At 41.5% G+C, this 14,913-nt stretch overlaps 1 protein-coding gene across 1 annotated transcript in view; it reads right to left on the reverse strand.

Moving 5' to 3' along the window:
• The window catches only part of KIAA1549 (KIAA1549 ortholog), a 121,283-nt gene that overhangs the window by 54,155 nt on the left and 52,215 nt on the right, over positions 1-14,913 (reverse strand). The window contains exons 4-10 of the mRNA XM_070615349.1: positions 14,279-14,367; positions 13,050-13,227; positions 11,921-12,051; positions 9,742-9,925; positions 8,472-8,531; positions 7,158-7,306; positions 2,049-2,226 (exon numbers count right to left, since the gene is read on the reverse strand). Of these exons, the coding sequence (XP_070471450.1) occupies positions 2,049-2,226; positions 7,158-7,306; positions 8,472-8,531; positions 9,742-9,925; positions 11,921-12,051; positions 13,050-13,227; positions 14,279-14,367 (969 nt within the window). The remainder of the gene's footprint in view (positions 1-2,048; positions 2,227-7,157; positions 7,307-8,471; positions 8,532-9,741; positions 9,926-11,920; positions 12,052-13,049; positions 13,228-14,278; positions 14,368-14,913) is intronic.

Below are 14,913 nucleotides of genomic sequence, written 5' to 3' on the forward strand. Positions count from 1 at the left end.
GCTCCAAAATCCAAAATGCCCCCTTCCTCATCCCTTCGGGCTGCTTCATAACAACCTTTCCCTGACAGCCCTCGTTTCCCCCTTACTGAGTTCTTTTGTTCTGATTGCCTTTGTCTTGCCAATGGCACCTTACTATTCTTTTAAAATTCATTTTATTACATAAATGTATCATCTTGATACACTATACTTTGCTCATTAATATGGTCATGACTTGAAGTCTTGTCTTTCGAATACATCTCAGTCTTCATGGGCAGGGAGTAAGTTTTACGCTCTTTCCATATCCCATAATGGTTAACACATGCTATGGGATCAAAACGTTTCTGCTCAAAGATGTAACAATAAAAAAGATTCTTGGTACTGGTTTCAGTTTAGGTTTAGGCCCCTGAGAGAGTGACAAGAAAGGGGAGCAAGCACTCCAAAGCATATGGACTATGAAAGAAGCACAGATCAGAGAGCAGAGACTCTGTGGGAAATGGAAAAAGTGACAGCATTCAAAATTTATTTTTTAATGTGGCCCGAATATAGTTTATATATGGAGCTCATTTTGCATGAAAACAACTGACAATATAGAAAGAGGGACAGAATCACACTGATGAGCTGGGACAACTGGACACTCTTCTCAGTTCTAACCTAGTAACACCCTGTGAGAGGCACAGATTGATCAAAACAAGGCCCCGACACCGGGGTCCATGCAGAGCTGCTTGGGGCCGGCCTGGTGTTGGCTGAGGCTTCCGATCCCAGGATTGCTACCCCTGTGGTTTTTAGCATGAAACTGAGGAATGAGGGTGCAAAGAGCAGATGGAAGCAGGCTTGAAGGTGCCCGTACCCTGTTGCAATTAATCTTTTTAAAAGGCAAAGTGCTTAGCTGGCGTTGGGCCCCTCTCCTACAATCAGAAATGTCAAATGTAAAGAAACGTTAAGTAAATGCTTTGTTATTTTTTTCTCACTGCTTTGAAATAGAACACACTAACCTGCAATCATATCTCAAATACACAAACCACCAATGGTTATCTGCTTAAGCTCTCCCATCACCTTCTATAAAATGGAGGACGGGTGCCTATTAGGCCTCATCCTGGTTAGTTTCCAGGGACAAGTATAGATTTCACAAAGGATCTTCCACTATTGAGGATTATTTTGAAGCTGTCATTTTTTAAAACTGCCTTTGCCTCCTATGTATTATTCCCTATAAAGAGTTTTTCAATATTCTCTGACGCTCAATTCCTTCTAAACGTTTACTTATCCCTGTACTATTGGGAGCAAGCATCACCAAGCTCTTACAAGACTGCTCTATGGATCGTAAAGGAAAAACATCCACATTAAAACAGCAGTCTGATTCAGAAAGATATATTTAGAGAAATACACTCTTCTGTGCCTCTCCTTTTCTTCATTTTAAATACCCAAAATCTGTGAGTTGGAAAAAAAGAGCAGACATTGCTAGGGGGGCAGGAGCCTAGTATCTTCCAACAATAATAAAGAAATATCAAAAAACCTCTTTCTAAATTGTGGAGTGGTGTGAGGTTAGGGTGGGAGAGAAACAGCATTGAAAAGAGTAAGGATCAAGGACTTCTTTGTGTTAAAAGACCCAGAAGGAAGCCAGTAAATGCTGAGGGCGCCTCCCAGCTTCCTGTGTGACTCACTGTTCCCACCAACGTTCAAAATATGACATACAAGATTTGGGAATAAATACAGAGAAAACAGGTTATTTTACCTGTTTTTAAATTTTTTAAAACCGAAATAGTACAGGAGTAGGGAAAAAAATATTAAAGCTTACTTAAGCTACTAGAACTCACTATAACACCATGAATACAAAATGCTAGGTAGGAAAAACAGCAGTGAAGGCTACAACTACGAGCAATTGAATTAAAGAAGGTCTTGGCAAACGGATTTTAACTGACATCTGATACACGGGCCACTTAATAATAAGGGCTTAAGACGTAAATCTACCATCCACACACAAGAGTGCTTTAAATTCAGAGTTCACTGTCAGAAAAAGACTGGAGTTTCACGTCAGCACAGCGCAGACTGTGGGTCAAGCCTCAGGCACTTACGTTGGGCAACAGCACCTTGAATTCGGTAACCCAAGATAATGGCTGCTCTCTGGACATCTATCTTGTTGATCAGGTCTGAAGACTTGACTGCACTGAGTCTTTCTCCATCTTGATCCTCCACAAAGTAGATGAGCTGCACGGGATTGTCATCTCCCTCCAGCCTTGACACATTTACCACCTGGAAGATAACAGAAACCATTAGCATCTCAGAAGCTCACGTTTCCAGATGCCGTTTCTTAGGGCACTCAGTCTTGACTATGTTATTCAGGATTTATTACAACTCTCAGAATGAGCTCCTTACACCATTCTGGGTCCCAGAATCACCATGATGCTCTCTGGATGGGAAGAGGGACAGTTAAAATGAAAGTTCCTCTGTGTGGAATAACGAATGACCTTTGTCTTGCTCAGTCTTCTCTGAGTCAAAGGGCCAAGTAGGATACACAGAACATAGGGTTGCCAAGTCCAGAAGTCTAGAATTGCTGTCATCCAACTCCATCTGTCGTGAGAGGGTACTGCTGTCCTCCTAGCATCAACCATAAGGGTTAGATACATCCCTGGTTCTCCAAAACTGTTAATGGTTCTGTCCAATCCCCTCTTGAATCTATTAGCATTTTCTCCTTGTTCCTCTAGGGCAGGGTTTCTCAACCTTGGCACTATTGTCATTTGGTCCAGATAATTCTTTGATGTAGGGGGCTGTCCTGTGCATTGTAGGATGTTTAGCAGCATCCCTGCCCTCTACTCACTAGATACCAGTAGCACCGGCCCACCCTCCTTTGCCAGTTGTGAGAACCAAAAATGTCTCCAGATACTGCCAAATGTGACCTGGGGGGCAAAATCACCCCCGGGTGAGAGCCACTGTTGTCACAATAATAAATCTTATAAGTTCTTTAATACCCGGCTCTCAATAATGGATAGATCACAGAGTTAGAGAAGCAATGAAGAAACAGCAGATTTGAACCACACGATAGATCAAATGGACCTAACAAACATTTACAGAACAATCCATCCAACAGCAGCAGAACACATATTCTTCCCACAGCAAAAGAGAGAGAAAGCTGTGCTTTCTCTGCACAGCAAAAGAAACAATCAACAAAATGAAAAGGCAACCTGTGGAATGGGAAAAAATATTTGCAAATCATATATCTGATAAAGAGTTTATACCTAAAATATATAAGAAACTCATAAAACTCAACAGCAAAAAAACAAACAATCCAATTTAAAAATGGCAGAGGACTTGAATAGACATTTTTCCAAAGAAGATATACAAATGGCCAACAGGTACATGAAAAGATGCTCAACATCACTAATCATCAGGGAAATGCAAATCAAAACCACAAGAGATATCACCTCACACCTGTTAGAATGACTATGAGCAAAAAGACAAGAGATAAGTGCTAGTGAGGATGTGGAGAAAAGGGAACCCTTGTGCACTGTTAGTGGGAATGCAAATTGGTACAGCCATTATAGAAAACAGTTTGGAGGTTCCTCAAAAAATTAAAAAATAGAACTACCATATGATCCAGCAATCCCACTTCTGGGTATATATCTGAAGGAAATGAAATCAGTATCTTAGAGGGATATCCGTACACCACTCTTCACTGCAGCATTATTTACAATAGCCAAAACATAGAAACAACCTAAGTGTGCATCTATGGATAAATGGATAAAGAAAATGCAATGTGTGTGTGTGTGTGTATATATGTATATATATACACACAATGGAATATTATTCAGCCATAAAAAGAAGGAAATCTTGCCATTTGCAACACAGATGGACCCTGAAGGCCTCATGCTAAGTGAAATAAGTCGGACAGAGAAAGATAAATACTGTATGGTCTCACTTATATGTGGAATCTTAAAAAACCAAACTCAGAAACAGAGAGTAGACTGGTGGTTGCCAGGGGCAAGGGGGTCGGGGGGAAGGGTGAAGGTGGTCAAGGGTACAAACTTTCAATTATGAGATAAGTAAGTTCTGGGGATCTAATGCACAGCATGGTGAGCACAGTTAACAATATTGTATTGTACCCTTGAGAGTTGATAAGAGAGCGGATCTTAAAATTTCTCATGGCAAAAAAAAAAAAAGATAACTGTGAGCAATGGATGTGTTAACCAACCTTATTGTGGTAGTAATTTAGAAATATATGCTTATACCCAGTTATCACACTGTACACCTTAAACTTACACAGTGTTATATGGCAATTATATCTCAATCAAATTGGGGGCAAAAAATCTCAAATTCATAATCTGCTGGGTCACATAGTACTTTGATTTGTCCCAAAATTTCTCTCTCTCTGGTGTTAGGGTAGCCCTTTCACATTAATACTTCAGAATCCAGTACACTTGATACATCACAGTTTTGCATAAATACAGCTTTCTATTTTGTTATTTCCCTTAATGATATGCAACAATTTTATTGCCCTTTTAGATTTGAGCAAAACACTAGACTGATGTTCTGAGAAAATGATCAACAATGACTCAGGGCCCTCTGTTTCATACACACAATTTGAATTTTTGATCTCTGCACTTGCCATTGGCAAAACGCAACTGCTATTTTTCTACCCACGCGTACGGATTTGTAATACTGCCTTGTGCTCTGGACACGACGGCTAGACTCCTTCTTCACCAGTGGAAACTTTTGGCAAATCAACAATTTCATGATTTCACAGTGAATGCCTTCCTCCAGACCATGTTTAAGATCCTTATCAACACAGGTCCAAACTCTCATCCTTGGAGAAACTGTTCTTTATTCCTCTCCACCCTGAGAAGGGCTCACTTGTCCTGTCCTTTGCTTGTTCTCTGACCACTTCTGTTCCCTAACCACCTGCTCCCTCCTCCTGAGCTGTGCAATAGTGATTAATTTTTTATTAGCCTTTAGAATGGAATACTATCAAAAGGCTACTGAAAAGCAAGTAGATTATATCCACTTGTCCCTCTACCTATGTGCCTATTTATTCCATTGAGAAGTTCTGATAAATTTTAGAAGTATGGTTTCTTCTTGCAGAACCATATACTCAAATATCCAGTGGTAGCCACCTTGATTAACGATTCCACAAGCTTGTCCAATCTGAAAGTAATAGTCAGTAAAATCTAATTCCAACATCCTTTTTAGATGACTGTTATCAGATTCATATCTGGAATCCATACAACCATGGTATGATGGAGTCATCACTGTGGGCAACATTTTCAATTGCATTTTTTAAATTATTTTCTGATTAAAATCACATGTTCAGGGGCTGGCCCGGTGGCGTAGTGATTAAGTTTGCGCACTCTGCTTCAGCAGCCCAGGGTTCACAGGTGTAGATCCTGGGCACAGACCTGGCACCGCTTGTCAAGCCACATTGTGGTGGCATCCCACATAAAATAGAGGAAGACTGGCACAGATGTTAGCTCAGTGACAATCTTCATCATAAAAAAAAAAAATCACATGTTCACTATAGAAATTATACGCTCATTGGAGAAATTTTTTAAAACACGAAAAAAAATATCAAGAACAAAATAAAAATCACTCGCAGTACAACCAACCAAAGAAAATCATTGTAAACATTTTGGAGTATTTCCTTCCATTATTTTTTTCATGAGCTTTATATTAATATTTGGATTATATGGCATACATTCTTTTGTAGCCTCTCTCTCCTTGAACGTTTTTCTATACCTCTCACTAATTGAAAAAATAATGGCTGCATAATATTCCAACATATATATATATTTTTCATATATTTATTTACCCATCTCCCAAGTGCTGGGCATTTAGGTTGTTTCAATACTTCCACTTTTACAAATTATGTTTGACAAAGAGTCCTGTGTTGTGGACATAAATCCTTGTCTACACCTTCATGTTTGGCCACCCAAAGGCGGAAGAGGAGCTGGGCACGGTCTCTAAGTAATCCATCTGATGGCACCGTCAGCCTGGGGTGGCTTGGTTAATTTTCACAAATTCAATATTCCTACCTCAGGGAGCTTTCCTATCTAATTTAGCACCTCATTATGTAGTTTTATGGTGTTCCACAACTGTTTTATGTGCATAAATTAACCTCCGCCCAGACCTTGAGCTCTATGAAGACACGGCTGCTGAATAAGGCAAAGCTTTTACAATTCATTTGTATTCTTTGCTTTATCCTTATTTGTTTCATATTACTCTCAATTTTTTATCAGTTTTGAGATTTCTCTATATTCTACTGTATCTGCTAAAGGAACTATTTTGGAAACTTAACAACCACCTTTCCCGGAGGGGAAACAGAACAATGCTTACAGGGGGAAACTCGGTAAAGGAGTTGAGCGACAATGATGCCAGCTCCAGGCAAAGTGCCATGCTCCCCACCCAGGGTCAGTTCTGCACCTTTCTCTCTAATGCCTCTAAACCACCAGCCTCTCTGCCCCTGCCCTCAGGGCTTCACCCTGGTTTCCTGTCTCTGAAATGCCATAGCTCTAAATATCCCACTTTCCTAGCTCTACAAGTCAGCAGTTGGTAAAGAAAAGAATCCAAAATAACATAATGCACCTTGAGATGGGAATAAACCACAGCCCCACCTCCAACTCTCTGAGGACGTGCACTTTAAAATGGGTCACTTTCCAATTCAAACAAATCTGTCATGTGTAACCTTTCTGCCGGTTGACAAGGGGAAGAAGATTTTGGGTAATATGAGACAATCGAGGCTGGGCGAGATGGGAAGGATGCAACCCTAGAATAGAGGGCAGAAAATTTTCCTCTTTCTGATCTCTTACGGTCGCTTTCAGCTGAATGATTAATCTCTGTGATGGTATCAATAATACCATTCCATAAAACTGACTACATTTTACTGACTACATTTTTGGTATTAAAGACTACATTTTGAAAAATAAGGCCACCCAATGGTAGGGCAACCCAGTGACATGATTCTTTTGCTGTGCTGCCACAAGGTCTATTGTAGCACTGATCACTAACTAAGGACTTGGTAAATATTTGTCCAGACTCTAGTTGAACTGAAATGCTGCCACATTCAATTGCTACCTAATAGAGCAATCAGTCAAAATCATCATTTTCTCCCGGCATTTCCCACTTGCGTGAGAATACAGCACATTTTTAGATGGCTCTCTCTCTCCATCCCTCCTCCTTTGACCTTCTTAGAATACCTGCACCACGCTGTTCCCGGCAGTGACGGTGGCCCTTCTCCACATCCGCCTTCTGGTGGAAACCTCACTGAGCAGCTGGGCCAGTTTGCGCTCCATCTCAGCTTGAAACACTTCATTCTGGAGCTGCTTCTCAACGACGCCCAGGAGGACTACATTGAAGATGAAACACACAGGCCCCAGAACAAGTTAGTGGTGGAGGAAAAAAGGGGGTGTGCATAAGAGAAATTAACATAGGATTACCATAAAATGCCAGTCCCTAGAGAGGAGAGTGGACATGAACAGGGTGCGGGAGAGTCCAGCAGGTGCAGCTCATGGGTCTTATATACGATTCCAAGCTCCAAGTGTAATGCAGACCGGTGGCTAGAAGCCCAGGAGTGCAGGAGCTGTGGAGCTAAGAGCTCCCACACAAGACCAAACGCCTTGTCTGCACTTATTTCAAAACTTTTGGGAATGGTTTGAGTTCATATCTTATCTTGACTCAAGACCTGGACTCATAAACTGACTGGATATAAGGGTGCCTATCTTCAGACATCTGCTATAAACAAGATTATCTAAACAGACGATCGGATTGTCAGAGTGGTATAGGAGAAAAAAGCATGCGCTTTTCAGCCAAAACTGTTCAAATCCCCTCTGAAACAGGACCAGGGGCAAATAACTTAACTGCTACAAAAATTATCTGGAAATGGGGACACTGTGCCATGCAAAGAGGTGGGGCCTTTACATGGGACGTTGTATGTTAAGTAAGGGGAACTTGCAGGGTATGGCACCATGTAAATGGTGACTATCACCCCTTTATGTGTCTCCTCCCCACAACCAGTTACTCACCGTGCTGCTTACGCGCTGGGCACCCGGTGGGCATGTGACTGTCTCTCACACTTTTGTGTACCAGGTTAGAAAGCCTTTATTGGCGATGCCATAGCTGTAAATATCTGACCTAGGCCTGCAAGACTTTAAAAAGAGCTTCCTATTTGCTCACTGAGCTACCTTATTTGTCCTTATAAACCAAAAAAGAGATTCTGGCTTTCGAACCTCACTCTGTTCTGGGTCAGAAGATTGTCAATTCCTGTTAGAATTTGGCCTGGACTTGATGTATGAATTTTAAAGAAAGCCGATCCTTTTTGTCCCACAACTCAGTGGGACACATTCCCACAGCCAAATTTGAATCCCTTTCTCATTCATTCTTAGCCAAGAATTTAAGGTACATTTTGCCCTGAATTTAGGGTTCAGAAGCAGGAAAGGCAGTATCATTCTCAATACACCCACATAGACTTCTTAGGCTTACAGTTCCCAAAATGCTATGTAAGTTAAACATACCTGTTCTCACCCAAGAGGACTTCAACAACTGAGATAAGTTGAGCTGTGGGTACTGGAAGGCTATAAAAGGGAAAGGATTAGGGAAGGAGAAAAATCTGTAAAATCTCGTTTGCAACAATCAGAAAGTAAGCGTTCTAGGGAGGGCTGAGTACGTCACAACAGTGCCTTTCCCACACTATTTAGTGCCACATATGGAAGAGCAAAATGCCAGATCGGTGTGAAGGCACGGACAGAAAGCGGTTTCTGAGCACGAGTCTCAAGGAGAAAGAGGGAGAAAAAGAAAGGACTTGCTGGAGCGACATCATGGGACACTGCTTCACGGTGATCCCCCACATGTTCCCCTTGAAATGTCACTGTTCCAGAGCAGTGAGTTTTCACACTCTGTTCCCCCAGAACGCTAGCATTTCCCAGCAATGACTCAGGGTAAAGTGACCCATGTCCTGCTTGTCTGGGACGGTCCCAGCAGACCGCTGTTGTCCAGCATACTTATTATTTTATGCATACCTGCACTGTACATAACTGAAAGTTACTATTTGTAAATAACAATTTTACCTGTCTACTTTTGCATTTTACAAGTTATTCTTTTTCATTTAATTAACAGTACACTAAAATAGATTAAGAATCAACAGACCATTTGGCTGTTACATTTTGAAAAAGAATTTGATTTTTTTTTGCCTGACTGCAACTCTGGAATCTACTGTTTTTTGAAGTAAACATTCCCCCCACCCCCACCCTACTCCACTGCACCATGACTAATTGCTTCACCCAGGAAGAAAGGCTTTGTTTGCTTTCATTTATTATTCTTCTTTAAAGCGTACATGCAGTAAAATTCACTCTTTCTGGTACACAGTTTTATGGGTTTTGACAAATGCATAGGGTCCTGGAACCACCACCACAATAAAGATACAGAACAGTCCCATCGCTCCCCCGAAATTGCCTTCTGCTACCCTTCTGAGGTCTAGCCTTCCTCCCACCCTTCATGCCTGGCAACCACAGATCTGTTCTCTGTCCTCTGGTTTCACCTTTTCCAGAACTGGTGTTGTCTTTAACTCTGCCCCTTTATTCTCAAAAGAGAAGAATAAGGTGGTAAGGGCCGGTGGCTGAGGAGAGGAAGGCTTTGGAGACCCACCCTGGCTTGAGTCGAGAAGCTCCAATTTGATCTGATTTATATTCTGGGTTTCACCCAAATATTTCATTTGAACGAGAGAGGTCCACCAACGAAAACACTCGCGGCCCCTTTCCCAGTGCTTCACAGGAGAGCAGTACTCACGCTCGGCGATCTGTAGCACCGGGTATCCCAGATAGAAGCTGAACTCCACCACACTCAAGTTCCTGAGCAGCTCGCTCACTTCCGACCCATTCAGAAACCCCTGCGAGCCTTTCACAGCAAAGACGATGTTCACTGGGCCCCGCCGAGGAGCCACCCTTGAAGAACCCACGGTGATATTCAAGATCTGAAAGAAGGAAGTTGGAATAAGCTTCTAAAATAGATTAAAACATTCAGTTAAAAGCTTGACTATGATTTCCCTCTCACAATTTCTCTCATTGATTGTTTTAAAAAGGATGTGACAGTTTCAAAGGAACTAACTGGTTTACAACCTGGTTCCCTTTTGCAATACTTTAAATTCTCCATTTACTGAAAATGCTTTTTCACTTAGTGATGAACCGAGCACCTGTATTCATAGTCCCTCCCCTCCCTCCCGCCCCAAATCCCACTGAAATTACAATCAGCTGAACAAAGGAGACTAAATCCACGACAGCACTGAGAATGGAAGAAAACCAGAGATCGTGTCAAATTTCTGGAAGATGGAGAGAGGATGGGATCACACTGATAAAAACCAGAACTGAGGGAACCGAGACCCAAAACATACACGGGCACAGACAGCAGTAGAGCTGAAAACCATTCTCCCCAGGGGCCCTGGAGAGGCTCCATGGCAGAGATGGCAGGAACTAGACCAACAGTAGGCTCCAGAACACTATCAGTATAATTAAAGACTGTGTGCCACAGAGCTGAGTTAACCACCTCCCTTTTCTTTCCTTTCTAACTGCCACACCCAGGCCAACACAGAGGTGCCAGCAGCAGCCACATCTTCACCAGAATAGCCCAAAGAACTGCTCCCTAAAGAAAATAAGCTCCCTGTCAGAGAGGGCTAAGAGACCTACTGTGGGTTTGCCCCTAAGCAGGCAGGTGGGTAGAGACCAAGATAACTCCAGTGCATGAAGAGAGAAAGAAGGAAAGAAAAAGCAGCATTGCCATGAAAATTCCACTAAAGTGCTCCGTCTCCAGGGAACAACTTCCTTATCTTACACTGGGGGCAGGAGGTCCAAGTCTGCCTGTCTCTGACCACACACAGCCCCAAGAGAGAAGCCCACCAGCCATATTCTCTGCCCAGTACTCAGTGTTCCAATGACTTCTCCTATCAGGAGGCAGGTCTGATATAAACACAGACTCCACAGCTGAAGGGGAAGCTCAACAAGCTGCCCAAACTAACCACCCGCTTCTTCATTCTAACGACAAACAACCAACCACCTCCAGATATTTACAGAAAACTGACAGCACGAAAGCAAAGGACCAAGATCGACACAGAACAATGGTTGCAGAGAAAACAGAGATAACAAGAAATGGAATACAACTTTTTAAAACTTCTAAATAATGTCTTCGGAGACTTTCAAAGTGATTCTGCATCCTTATTCAAGATAATCCTGCATTGTTACAGAAAGATTGCGATGAAAAAGGAGCAAAGAACAATGAAAACAAATGATGGCTAAAAGAAAATTCAATAGAGGGACTGAATAACATAATGGACACAGCTGAAGACAATTAATGACTTGGAGGACAAAGTTTACAAAATCTGTAAAAATAGGGAATTAAAAAAAAAAGAGATGGAAAATATAAGAAAAAAATAAGAAACCCGGAAGGTGACTCCAGGAGTACCAAAATCTATTTAACATGAATTCCAGAAAGAAAGAACAAAGAATAGGAAGGAAAAAATATCAAAGAATAACAAAAACATCAGCAGTTTGCACACAATACACACAAAGCCTGTTCTTTGATCAGTAGCTATAGTCTCTGTCTTTAGAGTGAAGCACAGCATTTCATGGGATTCCATAATATGAAACACTAGGGTATTTAGGCATTCCCCACATTGGGTATTTAAGTTGATACAGTTCCTTTCTAGAACATTCCTGAATTTCCTGCATGTGGTCATCTCTCTTCAGCTCACCACATCTGAGCTCCCGGGTTACCCTGCCCTCCCCCCACCACCTTCAAATCCGCTCACCCTACTCATGCTCTGTGGACTTGATGCCATGGAAAGAGATCACCCTGACCCAGGTGAACTGAATTTCTTCCACTGGAGGGAATTAGTAACAGTTAAGTGTGTCTTAAATGAAACTAGCTCCTCTTTAAAGGATAAAGCATCTTGCTCTGCATTCAGTGCTATTCTCACCTGCACCGTGAGGTTGTACGTCCCCTGGTGGTGTTTTCTCACTTCAGAGAGAGCTACCATCAGGCCTTTCTCAATGCGCTGGGTGAAGTTGCAGAAGCCAGTATCCACACTCTGAGGCACAAACTGAAGTACTGAAAGAAGGAGAGCAATCAGTGCCATGAACCAGGCATTTCTTTAGTATTAAGGAATGAGGAGAGGGGAAAACAATATCTAAATCAACTAATTCATCCATAGTACAGGATTAACTACTACCATGCATTATTTATATATACATAACATGGAAATGCAGAAAGCCAACTCTGCACCAAATGAATAGATGCAACGTGACGGTGACGTCATCATTTTTAAATGGAGACATACCTAAGAAAACAATTTGAGCATCCAAAGATGCAACTAACTAAAACATTTCAAATATATATAAATCCATTGGAGATGAATTCTTACGTATTTATGGATGAAATGACCTGTTATCTGCTACTGCTTTAAAACACTCTAACTTCCTCAAAAAACGTTGTGAGGGATAGATGAAACAAAATTAGGAAAATGTTGATAATCTTTTAAGCTTAGTGATGGGCATATGTGGGCTAAATATGTTACTTTCTCTACTTTTGCATGTCTGAAAACATTTATAATAAAAAATTTAAAATAATATTAAGGAATTGCTGTTAATTTTAGGGGGTATGATAATGGTACTGTGCACAGATGTATATGCGTGTACATATGCACATATATATGTATTGTGCCTATATATGCATACATGTATGTGTGTGGGTCTATGTATGTATATACAGGTGGGGTGTATGTATTTATTGAATAATCTTCATCTTTTAGAGGCATAGGCTGAAATATTTATGAATGACACGGTGCCATATCAAAATAACATGAGAGGAGGGAATGCAGATGAGCATATAGATGTAAAAAGACTGGCCAGGAGTTGAAAATTGTTGAAGCCATACAATGGGGGTTCATTAAACTATTCTATGTACTTTTGTATATGCTGGAAATTTTCCATAAAGTTTTTTGAAAATCTAAATACATTTTTTTAAATCATCCCCCAATTTTTTAAAAACATAAAAAAGAAAATGTGATTCTATTTACAAATCAAAACAACTATGCTCATTTTTCTCACCTGTTTGGACTTGGAACCTGGACTCTGGCACAAGGAAGGAAGGTTTCACAGCCAGGATTAAAGGAGTTTGGTCACGTACAAGTTTACTATTTATAAGTACATTTATGACTGATATTGCCGTGTACACAAAAGGACCAGATGTTACCAGAAAAGTGAAATCAGCGAATAATTCATAAACCTATGAAAGCAAAAAATACGAAAGACAATCATTATCAAATTTGAGAGTACAAAAATTCAAACTTAAAAGCAGCTGTATTGTGTAGAAAAATAACAAAGTAAGGTAAAAAATAAATAGGTAGTTTTGAATGAAGGGGTACTGTTGCACAGATAATTCAAATTTTACTTTAGTTATTCCTTTTACACATCTGCCAACCTTCTCGAAAACAACAGCAAATTACAAGAGCAAGGACAGGAAAGAAGGACAGCCAATAACATGAACTGAATAACGAGTTACGGAGAATTCAAGGCGTTTATTGTATCTAACCCACATACAAAGGGGCACTTCTCTGCTGAGCAGTGCTGTCCAAAAGAAATTTGTGAGCCACATAAGCAATTTTAACATTTCTAATAGCCATATTAAAAAGCATAAAAAGAAGCTAACCCAATATATATGAAATATCATTTCAATGGGTAGTCAATGCAAAAAATTATTAGCGAGATATTTTACATTCCTTTTCTCGCTAAGTCTGAAATCCGGTGTGTATTTGGCACTTACAGCACACCTCAGTTTGGAAGAGCCCCATTTCACGTGCTCCATAGCCACATGTGGCTCGTGGCCCCGTTTGGGGTGGTGCAGGTCTAGAGCGTGTCTGTCTGAGCTCAGCGGGAACGGGAGGCACTAGCTCGGGGTCCACTACAAAACGTCCGGAAATCTATCCCTATCCCACTGAATGTGGAGAAACACGCAGACAGACTCACTCCAAAGTCTAATTTAACTCTAATCCAACTCCTTTCACGTAAATCAAGGGAAGCAAAATCATTAGGTCTTCACCCCAAACTCTAGGCTAAGAGCCCCTTTGTTCCAACTCTGCTAACACATCCCTCTCATTGACTAAACCTGGCCTCGTGTGGGGTCGGGAAGGGCTTCCCTGAAGAAGTGACATTTGAGTGGAGATCCAAAGATGAGCAAGGGTTCACCAAGAGAAGGGAGGGAAGGAGAATGCTCCACTACCATTAGAAACTGCCTTCAACCCAGGCTCCCGAGTCAGACCCCCCGCCCGGGGACCCACCTTGAGCTCCACGGCACGATTGAAGTGAATCCTCAACACCTCTTTGATGGATGTGATGATGTACTCCTGCACGGCTCTTCTGGCCAGCACTACGAGGCAAAGCCAACCAGCAAACGCAGTTTAGTGTCACAAGTAATGCAGACATCACGCTTCTGGACCCCGGGGCAGAGCCTGTGCTGGGCCCAAGCATATCAGCAGCTCCCAAAATCATTTTTTAAAATAAGAACCAGAGTTGGAAAGAACAGAGGAAGAGGAGTGCATCTTGAAGGTACCAGGTGCTAAGAGAACTCTCGACTCTCTTTGCCACGGTGGTTGAGACCAGGAACCAGTGGCTGTGGCCCAGCCAGGGGATAGAGAGCATGGAGTTCTCATTTTCATCTGGGCAAAGACCAGGTTTTCCCTTGGCTATGCCCCTAATGGTAAAATACAAGGTTTTAAAAACTCTCAGCAGTAATATTTTAAAAGGCCTTCAGACGTTACTCAAGAAAACTAGATGACGTCTTCCTCTGTAAAATGAGGTTTCCTACCCCAACTTTTCACCATAGCAAGTGAAGGGTTTTCACCACCAATAAGGGGAAAAAAAAGATTTTCACAATTCCTACGTATTAACCTTTTACATAGGAAATATTTCTTAT

The sequence above is a fragment of the Equus przewalskii genome, chromosome 4 (genome assembly GCF_037783145.1).
Source record: "Equus przewalskii isolate Varuska chromosome 4, EquPr2, whole genome shotgun sequence".
Lineage (NCBI taxonomy): Eukaryota > Metazoa > Chordata > Mammalia > Perissodactyla > Equidae > Equus > Equus przewalskii.